The following is a 26,465-nucleotide window of genomic DNA, read 5'->3' on the forward strand; positions in this document are numbered from 1 at the left end:
AGGAAAATCAGACCAGTGTTACATAAGCACACTGAACTTCACGGAAATAAAAAATTTTAAGCTCCTTGTAAGGTTCTACATCCAATTCTTCTTTATATAGATATATATGTGAGTGGGTGTGCATATACATCTATTTTAGACATCTGCATACATCTAACTTCTTAAAAAATCTTAAATATTGATCATATATTGTGTGATAACCATGAAGTGGTAAGCTACCCACAACCAACAACAATAAAACTATTCTCAGAAAGGATTTCTGTTAGGCTCTTGTAATATTTGCAGAAATAGTTTCATATGATTAATATTTATAGCTAAAAAATTATTTCACTAGCAGATTTCTGTAAAAAACATAGACATATTAAATGAATATGGTATCAGTTCTTTCAGATAAGCATTCAATTTTTGAGACCATTATGCTTTTCTTTTTACAAAGAGGCTGCGCTAGCAAATAGGTTGTAAGAACCTACTGAATATACAAAATATATTTATTTTGAAAATAATACGCCTGGAGGAATATACTCCTAATTTAAATGTGGATGATATGACAAAATTTTTGCTTTGAGGAAAGGCAGTGACAGAATTAGAAAAGCAAACTCATTCTGTCTGAAATATTTAAGCAATTTAATGACTTCCTACTGTAAATCCTACTCATGATATTCAATATGAAAACAAGTCAATATAGCTTGACAATAAAACCAGAGACAGTGCTGTAACTGACAGCCTTGGGTGCAAAGGAATATGTGGCTTAAATGCAGAACATGGGACAAATTCTCAGTTGATGGTCCATTGTTTCAGTTGCTTTCAGTGGGACTATGACAATTTAAACCAGCTGAAGGCCTACCCCACCATTTTGTTGCTCAGACAATTCAATATGATCCCTGCTTCAGGGAGAAAAAGAGGGAAAGACTTCTAATAAAATGAATACCACCACTTGATTCTGTGTTTTCTTTATTTTTAAAATTGACAGATCTCTAAAAGTCAATAATAATATCACACTGTAGATGTGGGACCAAAATCAGTAAGACACAGTAAATTCAGTTATGGGAAACAGCTTTGAATGGTTTTAATTATATTTTCCTAGAAAGGCTTATAGAATGTTATTGATATTTGACCTGGATAGTTCTGTTTTCTATTACAAAGTACATAATATCAATACAGCACCATATATGCCTGCATTCAGAAGTCCTTAACCCTTTGCAGGCCCCAAATGAAAGGAAAGGCAGGTGGATTTTCTTTTTTCTTTTTAATCTGAGGAAAGTAGATGCCATCAAACCTGCCATCTGTCATAAAGTATTAAACCTTAAAGAAGTAATGAGGTCTGAAACACCATCACATTCTAGCATGACGAAGAAAAAGAGCGGAATATTCATTTTGTCTCTGATGGTATTTGTATGTTAACTGTGTAGACATCTTTTATTTTACAACTGCCCCATTCTTTCTCTCTCCTAAAGCCAGCTCATACACCTGGTCTCCCCTGGAAGCCTCTGCTCTCTGTCACTTTGCAATGTTCACATTCCAGCTGACTGAATCCTTTATTAAATTAGATACTCCTATACTGAATTTTAAAAAAAAAGGGGGAGGGGGAAGAAAAAAAAAGAAAAACAAAAGCCATACAGTATGAGCAAAGGAATCTGGTTTCTCAGAACTATAAATTTCAAATCCATCTGGTCTGGGAGGAGGACAATAAAAATATATGGAAAGTGATTAAGAAGTACTCCACGATACCCACTATAGCTAGCTACCAGAGGTCCTGTGGGTCCATCCACTCTGTGCATTCATACCACAGCTAAGCAACTCCAGGAGATGCATAAATGAATATCATTGCCTCCAGTGAATGTAAGAGAAAGCAGACCAGCAGTCACTTGCCCAACACGATGCTTTAAATCAGTACTAGAACTGGGAATAAAATTCCCAAATCATTCTGTTTTCCTGGTTCAGGCGCCATTCAGTGGATTGCAGCACAAAAAACAACAAACAAGCACACAGGCAAGATTAACAGTTTGGTGTAAAGGGAAAATTATTTCAAGACAGGAGCATTGTGGCAAGGCCAACAGCAGCAAAATAACATGCATTCAAGCTCAATCAAAGGACTCACCTGAAACGGGAGTGCTGATAATCCCCACAGAAAAGTGGGCAATTTTAAAAGCCCTGGGCATTATCAGCACACCAGTTCAAGAAAAGAACAGGCACAACATGGCCAACAGTAACCACTCCACTACTTACAGTATATATATCCTACATATACCTGTGTATATATATACACACACATAAATATACACATCCACACAGAGAAGACAGCTCTCCATGCTGTCAGTAAGGTTAGAAGTGAAAAGGAGCTGCACAGCATTTGAAATGCTGACAGGAGCAAGTGGAGACAGCAAGGTTCAGACGCATGCCCCAGTCAGACATCGGCAGGATACAGAAAATCAGAGCTATAAATGTAGGTTAGAAATACATGGGAGTCACTGGTGGAATAGGCCAAGGGAGTTATTTCAACACCTTGGCATGCTACTCAGAATGATCTTTAAAATCTATTGGAAAGGGAATATACAGTATGAGTGAAAAGGCAACAAATGTAAATGATTAAAGAAAACAACCTCCTGCCCAGTTAACGCTCTGCTGGATTATGTTCTGCACCAACACAGCTTCAAACTGATACCAAGGGGGCACCAACACATAAAGCAATTTTTCTTCCTGTTTTTTTTTGTTTGTTTGTTTTAAATACCAAAACAAGGTTTCTTGGGATCCACAACTAAAATGCAACTGTTAACCCTAAGAAGGCAGGGAAGGAATTTTTCATGAGTGAAGTTTTATTCATAACTCAGCAATACTGGGATTCTTTCATGTTTCTCAAGAAGCTTTAAACCAACCAGCTCGATATTATTTGGATGGATGGCAAATCTGGGAGTGGTTTGAAGAAGCCATCTATTGAAAATGTAAGCAAAAGGCTCTTAGGGCAGATTTTTGATGCTTGAGGAGAAAGTCTTTGGAGAGACCATATACAGTGATTATAAGGGCAGGGACTAAATTCAGCAGTCTTAAAGAAGAAGGGAGCTTACTGCCCTCAGACTATGACAGAATCAGTCTTTGGAAGTGTAAGATGTATGGCATTCCAGTCATTGCACTGGATCAGGCCAAAATGTATATGAGACCACATGAGGGGTTCAGAGACGACTCAACAACAGCATGGCGGGAGATGGCTTGTGACCGGCATGATGGGATGTAAAAACGCACACTTAAACCTGGGTGAGTGAGCCAAGAATTAGGACAGAGCTACCAAAGTGTCCTTAAAGAATACAAATCCTGGTCACTACCACAAACAGATGGAGATCTGCATGTCACGGAAGGGGCAATTGGAACAAGCCAATTGGAGCAGCGAGGCTGCCGTCTGGAGAGGGAGCAAACAGGCTGGTTTCCAGGATGTGGTGTCCACATCCCACCCTCACCTTCGCTATTGACCCAGCACCAACAGCTCTTTCTCCACAGGAACAACACTCTTGGCTGCTCTGCCTAAATGCCCAGCTCCTGGCATCACTTTGCCAAATGTACTGCCCTTGGTCTTCATGAAGGAAAAAACCCTACATTCTCAATGAAGGGAGGCAGGGAAGACTTGAAAATGTTAACCCTCAAGCGTTAGAAATGAAAGCCATTTACTGCCCCCTTTGCCATGCCTGCAGCTGTGGTTGGCACTTCCAGCAACCCCTGAGACATGCCAGGCAGAGAGGCAACTGATCTCATGTACGGCCTCAGGAGAGAGCAGATTTTTGATTCTTGGTTTGGCATCCAGACAAAGTTTAGTCATCATCCAGATTGAGACTAGAGTCCTCCATTTAAATCTCTTTTCTGCAGGCACAACTGTCATGTAAACAATCATCTAAACCCCATTTTCTTTGGTAACAATTTTTATGAGGAGAACAATAAGATGGCATGTGTTACTGCAGCCCATCTCAGCCACCCGTGGGAACAGAGCAGACAATTACATTAACTTTTCTTACATCATTTTTTGCTGTTGACTTAAAAGACGAAATTCCTTTTCCAAACATTTTTATGGATAGTCAGTATGTCCTCGGCAAAGATTAAGATCCACGTAAACTACAGATTAGTTTGGGAAGTTCAAGTGTCATAAATCACTTGGATCAGAAATTCTGAAAAATAGCATTAAGCAGCAATGATGCTCATTGACAGAGCAAACCGAACCCTTTGAAAGAGCAACTATTCCTGAAAAGTCAATGATGCACTGCCATTTTTATTAGTCAGGTCAAGACAGAACATGACAATTAACACACCAGACATTACCAGCAGCAAACCTTATCTCAGTCCCAGGGGAAAAGACAAAAACATTAGGTTACGCACAATATCATACAGACAAACCAAAACAGGTTGAGTAAAGGAAAGTGGAGGTTTGTGCAGCTACTGAAACCATGAGCTCATCTGAATGACAACATATACTTTACACTAGCTTTCTCTTCCAAATGCAATTCAAGGTGCTGATCACAATCTACTGAAAGCCTAAAAAACCTGTGTTGTAGTAAATAAAGAAGTCTTCCATGGTAAGTTATGAATACCCAGGTTCACCCTGGTATTAAAACTCCTCTCTATCAGCAAGAGACTGTATCAGCTATATCATACTCTATCTTCTTTTATGAGTTTTAAACACGAACTACTGTAAAATCTTCAAAGTCTAAGAGTAAAGTCTATGCAAAATCAAAGCTTTCAAGCTTTTTATTTATTTACTTATGTACTTCTTAATAAGAAAAAATATATCATGGCTAGCCTTTAAACAGCCTAAGAGCTAAGAGCTCTCCCTCTAGTCCCAGTGCCTGGTGGGAATGTGAGATGTTTCTGCTCTGAGATGTTACCTAACACTAACTGGTCTGAAGTTCAGATTTCCCCTGCATATTCCTTAGGGGAGGCCACAGAGCAGACCTAAAAACTAGCACTTTCATCTTGAGATGTATATAACAACTCGTCCACCACCGTAAGAACAAAAAGCAGAAAAACATCATGGAAAGACAAAGGAGTGACAGAAAGACAGCACTGCCTAATTCATAGAAGTTAGTTTGCTTGTTTACCAAAAAGTTTGATAAAAAAGTATCTTCTACCTGTGGTTCATATTTCTTATGGTCCAAAAGGAAAAAAGAACTACTAAGAAATTTGATAAGAAAACACAAAATGGACAGGACTTCATACATGAAAAGCAACCTTTTCCTTAGTCTTCCTGATAGTAGAAGAATTCATTTGTGTTCAGAAAAAGAAACAACAAAAACAACCCAAAACATAAATCTTCAACTTGTAGCACAAAGGACTCTTTATCTGGCTTTATCTTCAAACGGAAATGATCCTTTTAAGTTCCATTTCAAGACTTTGCAATGAAACTACACCAATTACTGAGCTTTGAAGATTAATTGAAACTCTATAAAACAGCTGTAGACAAGAGGCAAACTTCAGCTTTTCCTCTGGCTTTAGTCACGAAGAAGACTACCCTGAAATTAAATTCTGGTGCATCTTACAGTATAAATGTAACACACACACACACTGGGGCAAAGCTCCAGCTGCTATGTACTGCTTGTTTAAAGTGCAAGACACTTTTCTGAGAAGACTCAGCTCAGCTGGGTGTTGCCTAAAGCAAAACACACCCAACTTGTAAGGAGGGGAAAAAGTGAATTATATAAAACAATTCTAAAGACAAGCCATTAGCTTTCTTCAGTACTAAATATCATTCACTTAATGCAAATTTCCCCATTACAAAACACCAGGAACAGCAATAGATTCAGCTGTTTTTCTCACCATAGTCAAAGGTTCACCAGCCAGCCTGAATACACCACACAGTAAGAGAATCACAGTCTGCCAGATTCTCCTGAACAACCTAATTTCAGCTACTAAAACATATTCCTTTCCCATAGGAAATAAACTTCCTAGGTATGTATATACATTCTGAATTCAAGCTACCAAAACAGGGTGACCTACTCAAAGCTGAGAACAGCTCTCATCACTTTCTTATAACCTGTAGGTAAAAACAAGTGTAGAATTGGTTGTAGTTCTGTCAAATTGCTACATCCTCTTTGGCATTCCTAAAGCACCAACCACCTTTGCATGCAGATGCCAATATTTATTTTATAAATCTGGAATGGTTGAGGGAGACTATATAACAGCACATTTCCCATATCTTAATCCTAAATCATACCTTGTTTTGAGTGACTGTCTTCTGCCTCTACATCTGAGGTAATTAATTTCGGTGTTCCAGACATGGCATATGCACTTTGTTCACATATGTGTTGTATTATCACTTCGCATGAAAATAGTTATGACTGTAGTGTGAAAAGACAGAATTTTGATTAGCTACTTCCAGCCAAATGAAAAAAATCATACCAAGTCCTAAAATCTATGCCTAAAAAGGCAGTCACTGCAAATCCTGGGATTAAATGTTTACTCTCATCTTATTCTTTCCTAGACCACTGTCCTCACTGGATTTCCTACCTGGGACAGGTGTCAGAGGCCTAGATGTGGGGAGACCAAGAAAATTACTGCATATGACTATCGAGGAAAAGAGAGGCTTGAGGGCCAAGGTGCTCAAAAAATATAAGAACAGAGGGCCAAAGGGAAGCTTAAAACAAGGCATCTCTGACACCATTTCTCTTTGTCTGGAGACAGGACAGCAAAATGGAGTGGAAAGAGTTCCTGTCTCACTGTTGGGATTTCGCCAGTCAGGCTTCCTTCTTGTGGCACTGTGGGTATTCAGTTTGACAGAGCCTGGCAAAAGCTAACGGTGAGTTCCTTGACACGGTGGGTATATTTAGCAAGACAGACCCAGCATGGCTGTCCTTTCATCATCTCTCATCCCAGCGGTTATATTACAGAAATGAACAAAATCTCAGGCATCTCTCTTTTTACAGCTAAGTCCAGATGCATAAGAAAATTTTCTGAGTAACTGCAAGACTGCTATAGGGGAAGGAATATCACTAATAACATAATGCATCCCACAGATCGGGAAAAAAAATCAAAGCCTTACACACCCCTACAGCTCAAAGGCAAGGCAAAGAACACTGGTAGATCTGGAACATGGGCTATACAAGGATAGGATAGGATAGGAATAGGATTCCATCTTGGAAAAGTCCCTTTTTTCAAACCAAGATGAGGAAATCTGTAAAGCATAGTATGAGGAGTAAGCCCATCAGCTGTGGTCAGGAATCAGTGGGCATCTGCTATAGAGCTGCAATGATTTAAGGACAAAGCAGCAATCACAACTGTACATTAGAATTTATAACAGATATACAACATCCTGGAAAAGACAGAAGATCATCTTGGCAAGCATTAATGTTACCTCTGCAAAAGAAAGATGAATGCTTCTGTAGAAGGAGAATACTTCTGGGTCATTTTGGTGTTGACAATTTTTAACAGAAGGAAGAAATTGTATCCAAAAACTGAAACTCAATATCCAATTTCCTAATAAGCATGTAGATAACTCACAGCAGTTCCCCATGTGAGGCAAAGCACACAGTTCTTCATACTTTATATATTCTATGTGCTAACAACATTTTTTTAATCTTGTGATACCACTGGACTCAGAAGCTGGTAAGAAAGGACATGAAGTAATAATGTATTCACTCCAAATATCCTGATGAAGGCAGAACATGCAATCGTAGCAAAAGGCCCAAGTAATAACTTTGCTTTTAGATGTTTAAAGATGCACTACAATGACGTTCATTTTATTCACAGAAATTATATTAAACTTTTCTCTGGTATGTATGACCAATGTGCTTTGCATACCAGAATGAAATCAACTATGTGTTATAATGTTGAATGATCTGTAAAATGGTTATGCATTTGAAAATAGTAAACTGAGAAGGAAAAATCTATCCAGAATGGGGAGAAGCCTCAGAAGTTGTGGTGCAGACGTGACTGGAATGAGATAAGGAGAAAGGGGACCACTTACAATTGGGAGCACATGGAAGGGATATAGGATCATAAGTCCCTTTCTGGGGGATTTTATACCCTGCTCCCACATTAGTTTACTCAATAAAGCAAAGGACTTAATCTATTCAGAGAGTAGCTCTTTATTTTTAATATGACAACATAAATGCTTTTCTTGAGGCACCAGGTTAAATTAGCAGTCTGAGTAACTAAATAGTCATAGCTCTATGGGAGGAAAAAGGGCTGTGGCAACAGCTTGTACAGTTAACAGGAACTGAGCAATAAGAAAAAGCAAAAAGCCACACTTACGGCATAGAACAGGAGAAAAGCACTTTGTTTATCAGTGCAAACCCCTAGAGGTGTACAAATGTTAGCTGGTGCCAAATCAGAAGGCTAATTAACGCCTGGGAGTACAGAATCTCTTACCATCTACCTCTCCCCACCAGGAATAGGCATGCTTTGGGACTTTGTGCCTGCTTTGATGTTCCATGATTAATTAATTAATTAATTAAAGTTATTAGATCCCCAATTCCAGGACTTCTGGTATTCTCCAGCCCTGTGTGGAAGGAGTTCATAATTTACCCATGGGCAGTAATGCAAGACAGTGATGAAGTCTGAAGAGCTCTAGACTTGTCTGGATATGTATATCTCAGACAGTGTTGCTGACATGATGACAAGTTTCCCAGAATGAATCTACAAGGTAAGGACAACACATAAAAAATAGCATCTGTCTGTACATAAATGGGATGGTTTGCAATTTTAACTGGACAGCATACTATTCAGCACAAGAAGCACTAGTAACGATGATTACACACGTAATTCACAGCCCTCGATTCCTACCAGGAGGAATCAGTTGGCATGAAAGTAGTATTAAGACATGGTCATCCTTTATATTTCCTTACCTTAGACCTCTGGAGCTTTACAGATAAAAGCTACTCAATATTTGATAGTATTTAACAAAAGAATGCTGAAGCTGAAAAACCAAGATGAAGTGTACAATGGTGAACTTTATCCTGGGGGACACTACCAGCAGGGCTAGACACTAACAAGTACACACAATCTAAGACCAATGTAAAAGGCTTATACACCAATGCAAAAAATTAGTTCTGCCTTTCCTAACATTTACAGGTGATTACAGAAGAGTTACAGAGAATTTAATGGGATTACTATTGCTATAATTATCAAGACTGTTTTCCTAAAGTCCCTAAGTGATTTCAGCACTTGCCAAAGAAGTTTTGAATGGAAAGCAGCAGTACATTTGTGCATGCAGAACAAGAGGAGGAAAATCCAGCACACTGCTTTTTTAATCAGAACATAATCCCTAGCAACAAAAACACTTAGTGATACAGGAGGAATTTTACCAAGTCCATGGGCTACTGAGCAGTGAGAAAAAAAGCTGTTAAATCATAAATTCAAGGCAATAACTCACAGTTCCCTTCATATCTGGCTCATGAGAAAAAAACAAAACAAAACAAAAAACAGGGAGAAATCTTCTAAACCAGAGCCTGGTATGCCAAGAATTTTGTGAAAGGGTGCACATACCAATGGCAAAATGAACACTGCAGTGGACATATAATCACACTAAGAATGCCTCTGATCAGCATTAGCCAGGAAAACATCTTGTCACGCAGGAGGCTAGAGCATGAAACTCAAGTAAACAGCAGAGTTTACACTCCAATTCTTCTGATGTTAGTCTGAACAGAAAGGCACCACACTACTGAGATTCACTTTTTCTCTAAATTGACTTGATGTTTATTCTTTACACTACTGTAGGTGGCAAATTGCAAAACAAAAGAAAAATGCTAACAGAACCCAAACAAGATACATACAACTCTGTAATATCCCCCTGGACTCCTTGTGCATCTTTCAGTGGAAACACAGTTGTTTTTCCTCCTACAGACTCTGTTTATATATACATTATAGATCAATCCTGTGGATAATGAAAGTAAACTTGGAGCAAATAATCCAACTGAGGCCAATAAGCATGCTAACAAGCATACAGTCACACAAACAAATGTTTGCAGGTTGAGTTTGACAATAAAAATATATTAGCTCAGACCTTTTAAACTAGCCGTTCCAATTAAATTTTAGCAATGCATATGTTTCCACTAATTGGGATATGGACAGCATGTAGGATGACTATTACCTTCTGGAGACTCAGACTTTGTCTTGTGCAAGATATCAGGTCAATGCAGTGCCATGCCAGGAGCTGGCCAAGTTTATTTTATCTAAACAGAAGCATGGTAACAGCCTTTTAATAAACAATAAACATTTGTGCTAAACAGGTATTTCTCATTTCTTCTTCTATACTTTATCCACTGGTCAGAGTGGAAGCTGAACAATCCCTAACATAGGTAACAACTTTAAAGAGATAGGTGAAGTGTATGTCTCTATTCTGAAGGAGGGTTGGACTTAGTTGAACAACTTAAAGATACATTTAACATTGTCATATATGAGAACTACGATAAATGAAACATACAAATAGTGATAAATGAAAACAAGACTCTTGGTTACAGAGTCAATTCTACTCCACTCAGGTGAAAGGCAGAGACACAGGTTTATCATCAATCCCCTTTCCCCAGAACAGGTACAAATTATTTTCCTAAAATGTGTGCACAATTTCTGAGGAAAGTTAGGGGTATTAGGAAAGGGATTCACAAAGGCCAGTGCGCTAATTAAGAAGCTGCTGCAGTTAGCCCAGGTGAAACAAGGAGGAGAGCAACTCAAGCCCTCTTCTAGGACTTAGATATATTTCTTTCCACTACTGAAAAGGACCTTATTCAAGTAAAACTTCAAGATATGAGCTCTCTCTTGGAGTTACACCTCCACCAAATATTTATAAGCACAGCTCAGGGGGCATTGCTTATATAAATGATATGTGCTTATTAGGGAAGTCACAAGGTGGCATCCTTCAGTTACACTGTTGGGTCCTATTAATATTACAGTATTCCATGCGAAGAGCTGCACCTCACTGCCAGTTGCTGGCAGGGACGCAGCCCCATCTGACAGGTGTGTTCTGCAAACACCCACGGGATTCGGCCCCATGGGTGGAATTGCTGGAGGAACGCCTGGCCGCATGTCCCAACACCAGGCGTGAGGTGCCGTGAGTGCTCTCGGCACTGTTGAGAGACAGGAGCCTGGGACCTGCCCAGAGCAGGCTTTGAAGTGCCCAGGAAGCTCTGACTGGAGCTGCGCTGCCTGGGGACCTGGCTGAAGGCACAACCAGCAGCTTGCTGAGGAAGGATTTAAGGCTTTCCATTTTGGATCCTGGTGCCTGCAAGAGGAATGCCCCAAGAATCCTGAGTTAATTTCTATTGCAAACAGCTAGCTAGCATTTCTAGCCATAGCCTGATGTTGCTTTTAGAACAAGCACTTTGTAGGTGAACCCATCAGATCCACCATGAGTACATGAACTGAGGGGATGATGAGAGTGTTTTGCAACCCTAACTGCAGCAATCATTCACGAATATGAAGACCAAGCTAATCTCATGTGGGATGTAGCAGAACTGGATCACAGAGAACTACATGACGTCCTAATTAAATGGAAGAGGAGTAAGAATAAAGAACATGTCACTTGGAAAAGCTGAGCAAACAACACCATGGCCTACAATAAATAAAACCATATTTAAATAAATACTTTCTTCACGTAGAAGTACTAGAAAGTACTGGCTTTCCTTTTCATTCCAGCTTTTCTTTCTCAATTTTTACTTTGCTGAGGATTTGTATGTCCCTGCTTAAAGGAAGCACCGCCTCTCTGTGGAGAAAGGCTACTTGCCACCAGAGCCAGCCAGAGACCCTAAGGGCTGGCAAGGGGCTTAGTCAGCCCTTTACCTATGTAAAATCCTTTCACTCAACCCTAGCACATACTTTATTAGAAAGATCCAAAACCTGAAACAGGCTGTTTGTTAAAGAACTCAATATATTGTTAATTACAAATGAAAGGTAAGACTTTCCAAAGCATCTGCACAGGACTAAAATTACCTTCTTTAAAGCCAATGGGAACTTACCCTTGACCTTGATGGGAGAAGGGTTGAGTGAGCTTGGGTTAACTACAAGTACTTTTGAAAATCCCAGGCGAGGTGGTGAAACACTAAGATTAAGAAGGCTGCCAGAAGAAGTGATGCACTAATGTCGATTTATTCACCTTGATCCAACGCTTACTTCCTGCACACAAAAACCCTATAGCATAAATCAAATCTGCTCCTTCTCTAAATGTAAATTGGAAGAAATACTGAAGCTTCACTTCACAGCAGAAGTGTCTGTCAAAGCACATGTACAACTCCTCGCCAACATATCGGGCTTTCTCATTTACAAGAATTAATTACTCAGTTACAAATTTTCTCATTTACTCTGGAGCACGTATTAGTGTATATCTATGGACCATAAGGGCCATTAATTAGTATCAACATTTCTATTCACAGATAAAGCAAGAACAAGAAGAAAGCTTAAAAGAAAATCTGACAGAATACCAGAACAATGGTCTAGTGTGGAAAAGAAGCAACAAGACTGGTTTTTTGTTTACACAGACAATTGCCAAATAGATAAAAACTGGCTTTAAAAGTCTTGTATACAAAACCATAAATCTTCTAACAAGATAAACCATATCACTCTGAGGTAACCAGTGATACTTGGGTGCTCTAGTCCTCATTCTCATAAACATACATATGACTGTGAACAGATCTGGAATGAAAACTTAGTTGCACATGGCAGTACAGGGAGTGCTTCATGATACAGTAACCATGCATAATTAACTATATCCTGGAGGAACCCTGACCTTTGCCATACAAGTGACATTTCCTGGTGAGAAGTAAGTCACACCACTGCTGATATTCTCAGTTTACAGGCAAAAGGAGTGCATAGTCTGAACTAGTAATAGCTTTCCAGCTGTGGAAATTATTTTTCTTTGAAGGTCAAGACATGCTGCCATGTTGGTGCAGGGAAGACAGCATAGCACCCATTCCTTCACCGGCTTGCTCTGGTCAACAGGAGTCTGGCCTCTGACTTCAGTAGAGTCAGACGTTCACTGAAAGACACTACTTAATGTTTTTACTGACTTTTTACTGACTTTGGGTGGCTATGCAGCCTCCCCAACAGGTAAGTTAAGGTGAACATGTTGTCTGCTTGATTGGTTGGTTTTTTGTTCAATAGCATTCATAGACTTAATTTATGAAAGACAATAGATTTTCCCCATGCAAGGAAAAAAATAATTCAACAAACATTTTCAGATGGTCATCTAGTCCAACCTCCTGCTCAAAGTAAGGCCAGTTTCCAAGTCTGATCAGGTTCCTCAAGATCCTGTACTGTTGAGTGTTGACTGTCTTTAAGGATCTGGGATGGAGACTCTTTGGGCAACACAACTTGGTCTGCAAACTCTTGTGTCCAGTGCTTAACCTGCCTTGTGAAACTTCCAAATTATATTCAATCAGACTTTTCTTCACTACAACTTGTGGCTGCCATTTCTTTTTCTTTTGCAGCACATCCATAGAAAGTGTCTGACTCCATGTTTTCTGAGTCTACTTGGCCTTCTCCAAGAACAAACTCAATTGTTTCAACTGCTGTCCCTGTAGTTTATGTTAAATTAACCACTTCAGTGATGCTCCACAGGACTCTCTAGTTTGTCAATCTTTCCCTTGTACTGGTGGCATAAAGCTAGATACAGTATTTTAAATACAGCCTTCTAGTACCAAGTACAGGGGAATAATCACTTCCCTTAGTCTGCCTGTTGGCTTTTCTCTTGCTTTTGCAATCTTGTGTGTGGTTAGTCTTCATCATCATACTTGCCATCTATCAAGACACCCAGCTTCGTTTTTGCAGATTTGCAGCTGGACAGTCAGCGCCCATCCTGTGTTATTTTGTGGGAATTTTGTATCCTAGGTACAGGACTTCACAATTCCTTCTCCTGAATGTCATGAGGTTCTTGCTGGTCCATTCATCCTGCTTGCAGGGATCCCTCTGAGAGGCAGTCCCACTCTCCTGTGTTAAATTACCCCCAGGGCCCGGAGTCATCCTGCCTTCCTGTTTTAGGCACCATTCAAAGGTCACAGAACGCAAACTGACAAGTGAGCAAAGTTAATTCACCTACAAATTTCCTGAAGATACAGTCCCTCCTATCACCCAGGTCACTGACAAAGAGGCTAAACAGAATTAATCCCACTGTCAGCCCTGAGGAACATGACTCCTAATTAGCCACCAGTTAGACAGACATCCTTTAAGACTGGTGGTCCAACCTTTCTTTCAACCACTGTGCAGTTCACCCATTCAGTCCATACTTTCCCAGTTAGCCACAAGAATCCCACTGAGACTGTGCTGAAAGCCTTGTTGAAGTCAATTAAACAAAATCTGCTGCTATCATCCACAGAGACAGTCATTTTATTGTAGAAGGCAAGAATCACGTTGGTTAAGCTTGATTCACGTGTGGTATACCCAACCTAGCTGTTACTAGTCACTTTATTGCATTTTGTGCATTTGGCTTACCACAGCCTACCAAACATGACAGAAAACAGCCTCTCAAAGACATAGTCTGGCTCCCTCAACACTCTCAGACACATCCTGTCCAGCTCCACGGATTTTTGCATGTCCATTCGGGTAGTTCCTAACTTGATTCTACTATAAACAGCATCTCCCTCACCCAAATTCCAGTATTAGACACAGAGATCAGGGCCAACTGAGAGCAGACTTTGCATATGAAGACCCAACATTTTCTGTGCCCTTCTTCAGTGGTTACCTTAGTCTTCCTTCCACTGTCAGTGTACCTGTAGAAGCCCAACTTGTCCTTCTTATCTTTGAACGGTTTCAAACTCAAATGAGCTTTGCCCTTCAGAACTCTATTCCTAAAAGTCCACAGAATGCTTTTATATTACTCCTGGGTAGCCTGTCATCACTTCCACCTCCTAGACAATTCCTCTTTGAATTTGAGTTAGGTTGGGACTTCAGCTGAGCTAGCTTCCTGCCACGTTTGTTACTTTTCCTCCACATAGGAATGGACCATTTTTGTGCTTTGAAGATGTTTTCCTTGAGGCTCAGTTAGGTCTCCTAGATGCTTTTGTCCTTCAGAACTGTCTCCTACACTGTACCATCAACCAGTTTCATGAACAGACTAAAGTCCGGGATCTTTACACTTCTACTTGTTTTTCTCTCTTCTCTGCCTTAAACTTGAGCACTGTATGGTAACTGCGTTCAAGACTATGTTAACAAACACGTCCCTAAACAGGTGTTCCTTGTTTGTGAGTAGCATGGCCAGTAGAGTACCTCCCTTACACTTCTCATCCAGGAAATTCATCAAGATATTACCTTCTGCATTCCAGAAGCCTCCTGGATTGCCATACTGTGTCACATTACAGCAGATACCAGAGTTGTCAGTTTCCCTGAGAACCAGGACATCCAAAAGAAGCACTCTTTAAACAGGACTTCATAGGATCATAGGGAAATTTGACTTGCAAGAGACCTCAGGAGGTCTCATGTCCAACCTTCTGTTAAAAGCAGGATGATCTCTGCGATCAGCCAGGTCCTGAAAACCTCTATGGCTGAACTCTGGGTCCTTGCTCCACTTCTTGACTACCCCTGTGATGAAAACTCTCTCTATAATGAGTCAGAACCTCCCATTTCAACTAACATGCTTCACCTCTTATCTTCCCATCATGCACTGCTGTGCAGAGCCTATCCCTGTCTTACCTTGATATCCTCTTTGTAGGTACTGCAAAACTGCTACCTTCCTTTCTACAGGCTCTACCCCCTTTTGATCGGGAAGCCCTACTAAAGGTGCCACCACAATGTCTCTCTTACTGAGCTCCCTTTTGATCCTAATCCAGGCTTTTGACCAGCCTATTGCCCAGGCAATAGCACAACTCTGGCATTCAAGACACTCCTTTGAAAAGGCTGCAATGGCATCCTTGTCTAAGAACCTAAGAGGCCATGCACTGTGGCACTGCGGTTGTGTGAACTATCCCACTGCATCTCTGCAAATCCAATGACATTGCAGTGCTGCAGCCATGCAGTCTTCCACTTCATATCAGAACACCTGCTGGTAAAGACACTTTTCCCCACACTGTTGAGTTGATCCCATTTGTTCCTAGCAGTCCCCATTTCTTGAAAACTGTCCCGTGGTCATGGAGTCCAAAGTGCTGTTAGAACAGCAGGTGCACAGATGTGTGAATATGCAGGATGCATCCATCCCTGCCCAGGTTTTTCCTCTTGATTGGAAGGATGGAGAACTGCTGGGGCTTCATCCCTTCACATGGAATCACTGAGCCCCATAGTCATCCTTAATCTACTGAAGTGTTATTACTGCTCACATGAGAGAGTAGCAAAGTCTGATGATTGGCCAGGTCTTGGCAACCACTGTGATGTCCTGGATCCAGTCCCTGGGAAAGAAGCAAGCTTTGGAAGTCATCAGGTCTGGTCAGCAGATGGATGTCTTCACTTCCTACCGCAGGGAGTATTCAATCCCAATTACCCCCTGCTTCCTCTTTGTGGCACTGGTTAAGAGTAGTTGATCAGGCACGGCTGGTCTAAACACCTCTCTTGCCAGACCTCACTCCTCCCCTCCAGCTTCCAGGGTCTACACATTTTATTAAATCTATATTATTATTATTATTAGCCTTACATATATGTCTTACTGAGGATGACACCAAACATGGGTTTATCTTTCCATTAAATTACCTGAGAGAAATTGTTTGAGGCTGGAAACACTATAGTTCCTAACAGTGATGCCTAAGATTTAGGCTTCTCAAAGTGAAAACATAGCATGTAACCAGCATAAAGACAGCTGCTTTTAACACAGCAAGAAAGCAAAAAAAGAAAGCAAGCAAATACTCCTTAAACTTTAAAAAAAAAAAAAAAAAAGAAAATCTTACATCCATACACACAACTAACTAAAATAAATACACAGAATGCTCCATAGAACCAGGGAAGTTGATTACTTGTCCATGTCATGATGTCATGATACATACTGTTAATATTGAGTATCTGCACAAACCTTTAATGCCAGACTTCAGTCCGTGCACTGTGGTCAGGAACACAGCCAAAGCTGTAAATGTAACACCCGATTTTCAGGGGAGATGGGAATGTGGAAAAGAGTTCGGGAAATTTTCCTACCAGGATGCCTTTGAATCTCTCCAGATAACATTTTCTATAGCCTCCAGGCATTAGGATGTGGCGCAAGGGCATTTCTTCATCTCCGGGTCAACCCAGCATGGCCAAGGCTGCTAAGCCCATTCCTTCAGACATACATGGGAGTAAACTCCCCCTTCTGCCACTGGACTATACAAGAGAGGGGAGGGAAAGAAAAGAAAGAAAAAAACCACTATCTTGTGTCCACCATTTCAGCTGCTCTCCTATCTGACATCCAAATGGAAAAGGCAAGAGATCAGGCTGTTTCCTCACTGCATTAGATGGGAGAGGAAGCAGGACAGGAAGAGGGCAGGAAGCAGCCAACAAAAGGCAGAAAGACATACTAAAATTTCCCATGTCCTAATGCTTTTGCATTTGAATCCAAATTCTTAGAAACCCACAATCCAGCTGTGGAAAAAGGACTTTGTGAAAGCTGGGAGGGCATGGAAGGCTGTCTGGCTTTCTCAGCATAAGTACATGTTTTGCTTTGTTTTCTATTTGCATGCTTCATCCAAAGTGTTACACAACATGAAGCTTTATATAGCCATATGAGAACGCATACTCCCCACATATCCAGGGAAAAACCTCAACCACACTAAAATCTGTTCAAATCAAAAAACCTCACCCAAGTCTAACAGGACCTTAACGTTGACTAGGTACCACAACAACAAAATCGTGCATTAGAAAATATCCCCTGCTTAGTTGTGAGAGTACAGCTTTCCCATGGCAATTCCGTGTAACTCCATGCCCTAAATTCACTAACATTTGCCAGATAACAGCAGCTGCTCTAGGATTCCTCTGGCAAATGCCATATCTCAGACTTTTTTCTTTCTCAGTATGCTGTGATTTTCTGTGGAATGGAGAAATCTATACTACAAAGAAGTGCAATACTAACACTTTTAGAAGTAAATTATTTTATAGCACATGTATTATGGAGAGAAATTTAATACTTGGACCAAGAAATTCCCAAGTGGACAGAGATTAGAAAAATTCTGATAAACAAATGCCATCAAAGCTCATATATTTTTTTAATTCAGTGTAAAAAATATTGGGTAACTGTTTTCTGTTCCTAGAAAGAAGGGAATTCTACTGCCAACAGCTGTAGTTTTTTGTAGGAATTATAAGACTATACTGAAGATTTATGTTCCTGACAAAGGCATAAAGTTATCCAAACTAGGGCAGAAAAAACAGAATAGTCTTTTCCCAATGAAACAGACCCACATTACTTTTGTTAACTCTTACTATGGCAGGAGTTTTGATCTTCAAAACCAGGAACTCATGCTGTGGTTGATGTTCATAATGATTAAGTCTTGCAATGCCACTCTGCACAAGGTGAACTGTTTTATCACAGGTTATTACACAAGCAAGAAAGGAACCCTAATATCTTTAAATCAATTAAAGTTATAAATATTTACCTTCAAAAGCACATGACTTTGAATTTCCTCCTTGGGATTTTGGGGTATTACCCAGGTATTTCCCCACCTTACGATAAGGTTTCCCTAAAGCTCTGGCCATCTGTCAGGTCCACAGGAGAGAGGAGAAAGGTGACCGTAGGCAATAGGCTGCCCTGTGCCTTAAGTAAACAAACAAGGTGAAGGAATCTTGGATCTCTTTGCTGCAGTTATACAGATGCAAGTGGTCCTACCTGCCTGCACATCCCTCTCCTGATTCTCATAGAAAAAGTATTCCTCATGCTCTGCAAGATCAAGGTCTTTTGTGTTCCTTGAAACTACAACAGATACTCCCAGAGCATCTATATACATATAGATGTATATACATATACAGAACTATTATTTTTAAGTCAACAGACACTGAGCAATAAAACTCAGGATATCAGTGGTTTTAGAGTTCATTTATTTGCAAGCAGCCAAACTGGGTTTGAATCCTGAGCCAATTTACAGTTCCTGCCTATGCTGTTCCATGAACACTACACCAAGTTACACAACTTGGGAGTCAGTAAATCCATTGCCTTGAAAGAATTTACTCAAAGAGTCATGATGAGTCAGTGGCAGTATCTTGCTTAGGTCTCAGACTTTGGCTTCCATTTTGTAGCTGCTCGGTTCATCAGATCATATTTATACAACAAAGCAAAACAAAATATTTTTTTTCTGACCTTCTGAAATTGCCATTTGTTTTGTTTGGTTGGTTTGTTGTTTTGGGTTTGATTTTAACTAGGGGAAGAAAATAAATTAAAAGTTTCTAAATAATTACAGTTGTGACTTTTTTTTTAACTAGCAACCAACAAAATATGCTTCTCTGCTGAAGCAAAGATAGAAAGCCTGATCTCTTTGAACAAAATGTAAAATAACCCAAAGACCTACACAGGAAAATCACTGTGCACATGCCAGTTTTAGGTTCAGATAGACAAATCTAATAGTCTACTTAGTCACTGACTTTAAAAATCCTCCATGTAGCCACCGTGAAGTGAAAGACCAAAATAAAACCTTCCTTCAAGGACCAACTTGCTACCAGTCTTTAGTTCTGCAAAGGATCTGTAAAAACTGAGGATATTTTACTTCAGTTAACAGAATTTTAATTAAGCATAAACAAGTGAACAGCAAGCATTCAGTTTCCATAGTATATATGATCAAAAAAAATAATTTAAAAAACTGGGGCCATAAAACCAATTTTAAAAGTTTTAGGATCTAAAAAAAGGTAGTGTGTATGGGGTAGGCTCTTTTCACCACAAACAGATTCTTTAAAACAAATTGTCATTGTCAAATAATCATGTATAAGAACAGTTCCAATAAGGCAGAAGTTATCTAGCATGGCACTAGAGAGTACATTTAATTTTAAATATGCTTATAGTTTTATTAGAACCAATGGCTTTTTCCATGCTTAAGGCTAAGCATATGCTCATGTACTCTGCCAAGACAAAAGCTTCCAACTTTGTTGTTAGAATGCAAAGCAAAGCTTTTATCCCAAAGCACATTTTCTTGCATGTAATCAGAGCTGATGATGCCACCATAGTTTCCAATTCATTCCAGGGCGCAGTCAGCACTTATTAGGGCACAGATGGTGCTCCCTTTCCTTGGTTTCTAAAGACCACGTCTACAAAATCTGCCTCTTATCCTGGTCTTACACTCTGTATTGCCACAAATAAAAATAACAGTAGCCTTTGAGCTAGTCTGGAAGTCTTTTCTAATTTACACACAAAATTTGGCAATAGGATTATCAAGTAGAATCAGCCCACTCGAAACCAAAGAACTTGATACGCTTAAATCCAACACCTTAGTCAACAAACGATGGGAACAAGTAACCCATAAAACAAGAAGAACAAAAATCGGTAACAATTTTTCCACTTGATGGCTGTGTGTTTCTGGAACTGTAAGAATTATTCAACAGCTTAAGCAGCAATTATCCAAGGAAGAAGCTGTTTTGTAAGGCAGATAAAGAGCATTAGCTCAGGATTTGGTCTGAGCAAGGCCTTTTCCAACACATTCAATGCCTTGGTTTGCACTGTGATGAGAACTTGAAGTGTTTTGCCCTGTAGGCAGCATAGCATATTTGTTTCCCAGTTTTTGAAAATTATTTACTCATTTCCAAGCACACACACAGCAACCTCCACAGAGACCATCAGAAAGACAGCTGTCACAATATTCCATTAAAAATGTCCTAAAGTAAGATAATCTCGGATTTGTCCAGCAGATCTTGACAAAACATTCTTGAACGTGCAGCTGAGATGCAGGTGCACATGATGGTCAACGGGTCTTAGTCACCCATCTTCACAGGCTTTCAGTCTCACATAAAGCACACTGACACTGGAAAAATCACAAGTCATGTGCATCAAAATATGTATGACCAAACAAAAGTGGGGGTAGAGCAGGGGGTGGAGGACTTGGAGAAAGATTAATCAGACTGCCTGGAAAGGATGTTCCCAACTGAGGACTATTTCACTATCTCACTGGTAACATGAGGTTAGCAGTCAGAGCATGCTGCCAGAATCTGGGAGAAGAAATGTGAATTTTAAGCAGTTGTCTTGACTTCAAAACGGCTTAGCCAATTGCATGCATGGATTGGTAAAGAAATCACTTCTGAACAAACATCAAGTCCATAAAACTAATTTTAGAAGTACATTTAAATGCCAGAGATTTTACTAAATAAGATCATTTAAGACCCACTAAATCAGTTAGCTCCTACATTTGTTTTAAAAATAAGCAATGGTTAGTAATTTTGGAAGTAATGATCCTAGATATTTGTACTCCAGTAAATATAATAAACTAAATAAATCTAAATTAGTACCTGGTACTAAATCAAAATTACATCAAAATCATAATAAAAGTAAATAAAAACTCTGTCAGTATTAATGACCCAGAAACAAATCACTGTAAAACATACATAAACCAAACAATAATCAGATACGGATGGTAAAGAGACTGTTCTGCAGCCAGTCAAAACTACTTTTTATAGTCCACTCCCGTTGAGGTAATGGATTATGGGTCCTCCTATACTCCAGCCTCACCCAAGGCAGCCCCTCCTGCTATCTCCTTGTCTCCTGAAACTCAGCCCTGCTCATGCCCCTAACTTCGCAATATTTCCTGATATTTGTCTGGCTTCCAGGAAATTCAGGCTGTTCCCTTTTCTTGGTATCACAATGCATAACTTGAAATTACTGGTACATTCAATACTTTTAAAATCATGGCTTGAGAACAATATCAGCAACAACAATCAAAATACCAACCTTCAAAATACCAGCAACAACAATCCTGGCCTTACCTGAAGGACCTTGTACTGTCATTTCCTTACGCTTCATCATCAGCTTGTCTTTAACCCATGGGAACTCCTGTAAGGAATCCAAGAACATTTCAAAAGCTTTGGGTCCTCTGGTGGGGAGAATATCAAGGAGCATCATAGTTTTCCTCTGACTGGTGGTTTGGGCTTTTATTTCTTGAACATGACTGTCTGTAAGAATCCCTTCTTGGAAGAGATACTGAATAACAAGTCCATCCACCAGCACCTCTGTGCAGAGCTCAATGCGCAGGGAGCGTAAAAGCTGCTTATCTCTGGCATCCATCTGGTAATCTAGAATGTGAGACAAGGAGTAAGGAAACGTATAAAGATTAAAACACTGAGACCTTTAACATCCAGAAGTGATGTTTGAACATTCAGAAGAGATGTTTTGACACCTGTCAACCTTCAGAAAGAATTACAAATTCAGAATCACCAGCCTGGGTAAACTGTTAATGATCCCTATCATCTTCTTTCTGCTCAGATTTCACTGTCTCACAAGGTAAAATGCAGCCATTTCTGGGAAATATTAGACAAGAATAGAACCTTTGGTATTGTGAAGCCAAGTTCTTTGCTGGAGTGAAACCCACGCCACGTAATCCCGCTCACTAACTGGCTAAGGTCCGCATTAAAGGCAGCTAGAGCACTTGCCAGTCCTTAAGAGACTCTAACCCCAAAAATTAAAGAGATGTCACAACTGACCACTGATATAATTACAAAAGCAGCAGCAGGACTTGTAGATGCACTACAGCCAGGCAGCAGCAGCAGGGACAGCAGGAGGTAGCTTTGGCCTGCATTTTAAGCTTAGAAGGGGTAGAAACGCACCTTATGCACCAGGTCGTTCTCCCCCCAGATCATCCTGGAATAGTGCTCTGGAGCTTGACTGATCTGATGATGAGAAACTTTCTTCAAATTTCCATCTCAAATTTATCCACCTTCCATTTATAGGCATTTTTTCTGCCAAAATTGTTCTTTAGCTTAAGAAGCTCTTCTCCCTCCCTTCTAATGTGTTCACAGTAAGCAATCAGATGCCCTTTGCCAGCTTCCATTTTACTTGACTAACACTCTGATGAGATAAAAGCCAAAAAAGATGCATTTTATAGTCACTCTACAGAACAAGAGTCAAGGACCAGAGACCCAAGATCATGACAGGAGTCTATATCAGACCTATGAACCAACTCGAGATGTCTAGTCTAATCCTTAACGACAAACATATCCTTAGGGCCATTAATGATACTTGAAAAGGAAAGTGACAGGACAATACAATGAGATACTTTCTCATTACTAAATAATGAAGTCAAAAAACTGCAGTAGGTGTTGTGATTATGGCAAGAGGGTTTCTAATAATTACACCAGAAGCTGCTGTTTGAACAGCAGAAACTCTACTTCATTCAGCTTGAGGATACAAGGCGAGACAGGAATTTTCAAAGCCTTTGTATGAATCCTGCTGAAGTCTTTTTATCATCAGAGGTGCCTAGTGACTCCCAGGGCCCCATCAGAGGTTTTTTGGTTGACCTGGTTGTTAAAATCTAGGGCAGGCAACCAACAAAACATATCGGCATGCAAATGGCACCTTGGTCAGAATGCAAGGGCATAGCACCATGAGAGAGAGAGACTGGAAAACCCTGTCTGTGACATCCTCTGATAAAGCCACTTTCCAAAAATGCTTCCACTGAGAGCTAAAAGCACTGCTGGAAGGCACTTTCCCAGAGGACCTTCCTGGGTTACTCGGTGCATTTCTCATATACTGAAGTGAATTTCAAGGTGCTTACCTTGTGTCTAGGGATCATGTGGGAATCAAGTAACGGCTATCCCAGCACATGTCTTTAAGAAATGCCAGTTTGCTAAGCATAGCTCAAACATCAAACTCCATCATGGACTGAGACAATATTGCAAGGAAGGAGCAGGAAAAAGAGCAGGCAAGAAAGAACTGGATTTCCCCACTTGATGTTAGGAGGTTAATTTTGGAGAGGTGAAGCTGAAGACTCTGGTCTCCAACACATAGTACCTTTACACTACTGGAAGGTATCTCTGGACAAAAATTCAGCCAGTAAATCCCATTGCTTCTCCCTTCTGGAATGCCCTTGAGCTCACAAAACACTTGCAGAGTTCAAGACAGACATCCAGCAGCAGCTCTGAGGGTGTTATCTCAACCCAGGCAAAAATCTCTTTCAGATGCTACAAAACTCTTGTGCTTCACATTCTGCACAAGCCACTTGTGAGAGTCCCCGTCCAGCAGCCTCCCCACCCATGTGCTGGATGAGAATCATTGAGTTCTCCAGTCACTGTGCAGCACTTGATGAGTTCCTCTTTTTCATGACCAAAGCAGCCAACACTTTTCAAAAACAAGCTCTTACCAACCATCTCAGTTTGCACCTCTGGCTGCTGAAAAATGCCTATCAAGCCATGAATCTGAAGGAGGAATCTTGCTGACTGCAGAGTGCACACAACTGAGGTTGTAAAGTCCTGGCATTGTCCTAATAAACTTCCAGGATGGGGTGTACTGCTTTCTAAGGTCTTTTTAAAGATTAAGTACTTCTTTTTGTGTGTTTACAGTGTTGGGACAGAGCTTAGTGCAACACAGAATTAATTTAAATTCGTTTTAATCACAGGCTATATCTAGGGATGCAAAGTAAGCCCTGAACTAAATTTTGTGTAGTAATTCCATGGAAAATGAAAAAGATGAGATGTCCATTGACCCAAAAAAAGACATGGCTCAAACCCTTCCCAGATACTTCTGAAAATTGTTCCTTTCCATTGTAAAGCCAAATTCTAAGAAACGCAGTCCATGTCCTGCTGAATGTGCACAATCCTTGATTCATCGCCACACCAACACAAGCAGGTCTGCATTTTTTCAAATCTGACACAGAATCTGGCCATGAATGGAGATAAAACTTTTGATAAAAGCCCTTTCTGATTCTAAAAAGGCACATTCACTTCTTGGCTACAAAAACTTCGGCGTTTTCCCTAACACCAACTGCAACGGGCTGCTCATGACTCCCACGTGCGTTCCCATACGCCTGCTTAGCTAAGGATAAGGTCTCCCCCGCCTAACCCACGAGTGATTCTGCCTATTCACAGCATGCCTACGGGTTAAAAATATATCATTAAAAAAATCAGGTTTTGCTTTTAACTCCTTCCCTGCAGCTGAGGTCTCGACGCTGCTTCTCCTGCAACAGCCAGGGCTTGGTTGCCGGCACCCTGGCCCCGAGCCCCTGCCGGCAGCAGCCGCCCTCCGGCCTTCCCTCCGGCACCGGCGGCGGCAGCGGAGGCGGCCCGAGACCGCCCCGCGGAAGCCCGGCCCCTGCCTCGGCCCCGGGGCGCCACCGAACGGCTCCTCGGCAGCGCTCTCCCGCTTCCCCCTGCGCGGCTCCCGGGGCGGCGGGCGCGGGCAGCCGAGCCGAGCCGGGCAGCGCCTGGGCGAACGAGCCGCCGTCCCCCTCCCCTACTTACGCGAGGGCAGCGCGGAACTACCCCGGGCGGCGCGGAGCCCGCGGAGCCTGCGCGGGCAGCACCATCCGTGGGGAAGGCGAGCGCGCTCCGCCGGAAGCCGCCGCCGCCGCCGCCCTGCCGGGCCGGCCGAGGAGGGGCGGCCGTCGCCGCCATGTCAGCTGTGGGCAGCGCGCCGGGAGCCCGGCGGTGCGGGCGGTGCGGGCGGCCCTGGCGCCGGCTGGGGGGTCCCGCCGTTGCCCAGTGCCGCGGCGGGGGGTCTCCTCGAAAGGGGCCTCTTTCCAGGAGTTCAGAGGACCTGCTGCGCTCTCAGCGTCTGGGTGGTGGGGGTGTTCAGCGAGTGGAGGGGTTGTATCCAAAATTAAATCAGAAATTACGACATTGGAGTTTTAATGGCATTAGAAACAGCTGATGCCATTACTCTCTAGGAATATTGGTTCCTATTTTCAAGCATTGCGCTAAGTCGAAGTTCATCCCGGTGCTGTATCGTCATATCAAACACAGAGAAGTATTATATGGAATACTATACATATTTGGCTTCATTACTTTCATCTGAGCAGCCTAAAAATGAAGAAACTTTGATAGATGAAAACCGTTTACTAAAGTGAGTGCCAGCCTGTGTCTACCACAGTGCTATGCACATTCTGGTCATTTTATTAATCTAGTCGTTTTATTGATTACTGAATACAGTATTATTGAATTCACATAATTTTATATTAATATCTGGAACGAAAATATGGTAGAAGAGAGATGACTATGATTCACAGAGCTATAAAAATGAGGCGGTATCACTTTCTGTCACATACCATGGAAGAACTTTTTTCCATCTTTACGTAGGTGTCAGGTGTTACACGTGATTTAGTGGTGTCAGCCCTTTTCCTTTCATGTTGGGACCGCAATAGCGATGAAAGAAAAAAAAAAAAGATCCTGCAGTGCTGGAACGTGCTACCTTGAAGCTATAGGCAACCACAGCGAGCAAACTGTGGTCTGCACAGCATGCTAATGCCTACCCTCTGGAAAAGCAGGAAAGGTGGTGGCTGCAGCTGCTGTTGACACCGTGTGAATCTTATTTGTACACTCAGTTTAGAGTAATTGTACAGACTTAAGGGTATTTGGAAGTTAGTTATGGAAACCTTTATGTGCTTTTCCTGGTTACTGTACCCAGGAAATACTTGCCATAGAAAAATATGACCAAAAGTAGAGCTTGCATACTGCATATCCTTAACATGGTAGTTATCTACAAGTCTTTACATAAAGATATGCAG

The 26,465-nt window shown here is 41.1% G+C and overlaps 1 protein-coding gene across 4 annotated transcripts in view; it reads right to left on the reverse strand.

Moving 5' to 3' along the window:
- Positions 1–25,347, reverse strand: part of CRADD (CASP2 and RIPK1 domain containing adaptor with death domain) — an 80,383-nt gene extending 55,036 nt beyond the window's left edge. The window contains exons 1-3 of one of the 4 annotated variants that reach the window (XM_027732283.2): positions 23,523–25,087; positions 22,576–22,816; positions 21,739–22,044 (exon numbers count right to left, since the gene is read on the reverse strand). In XM_027732283.2, the coding sequence (XP_027588084.1) occupies positions 21,739–22,036 (298 nt within the window). In that variant the 5' untranslated portion in view covers positions 22,037–22,044; positions 22,576–22,816; positions 23,523–25,087. Of the gene's footprint in view, positions 1–21,738; positions 22,045–22,575; positions 25,088–25,203 lie in introns of those variants that run through there. The other 3 variants (XM_027732285.2, XM_027732287.2, XM_027732284.2) reach the window with 3 other exon arrangements.
- Between the last annotated feature and the right edge of the window lie 1,118 nt (positions 25,348–26,465).

The sequence above is a fragment of the Pipra filicauda genome, unplaced genomic scaffold (assembly GCF_003945595.2).
Source record: "Pipra filicauda isolate LSUMZ 115617 unplaced genomic scaffold, ASM394559v2 scaffold132_size2486313_pilon, whole genome shotgun sequence".
Lineage (NCBI taxonomy): Eukaryota > Metazoa > Chordata > Aves > Passeriformes > Pipridae > Pipra > Pipra filicauda.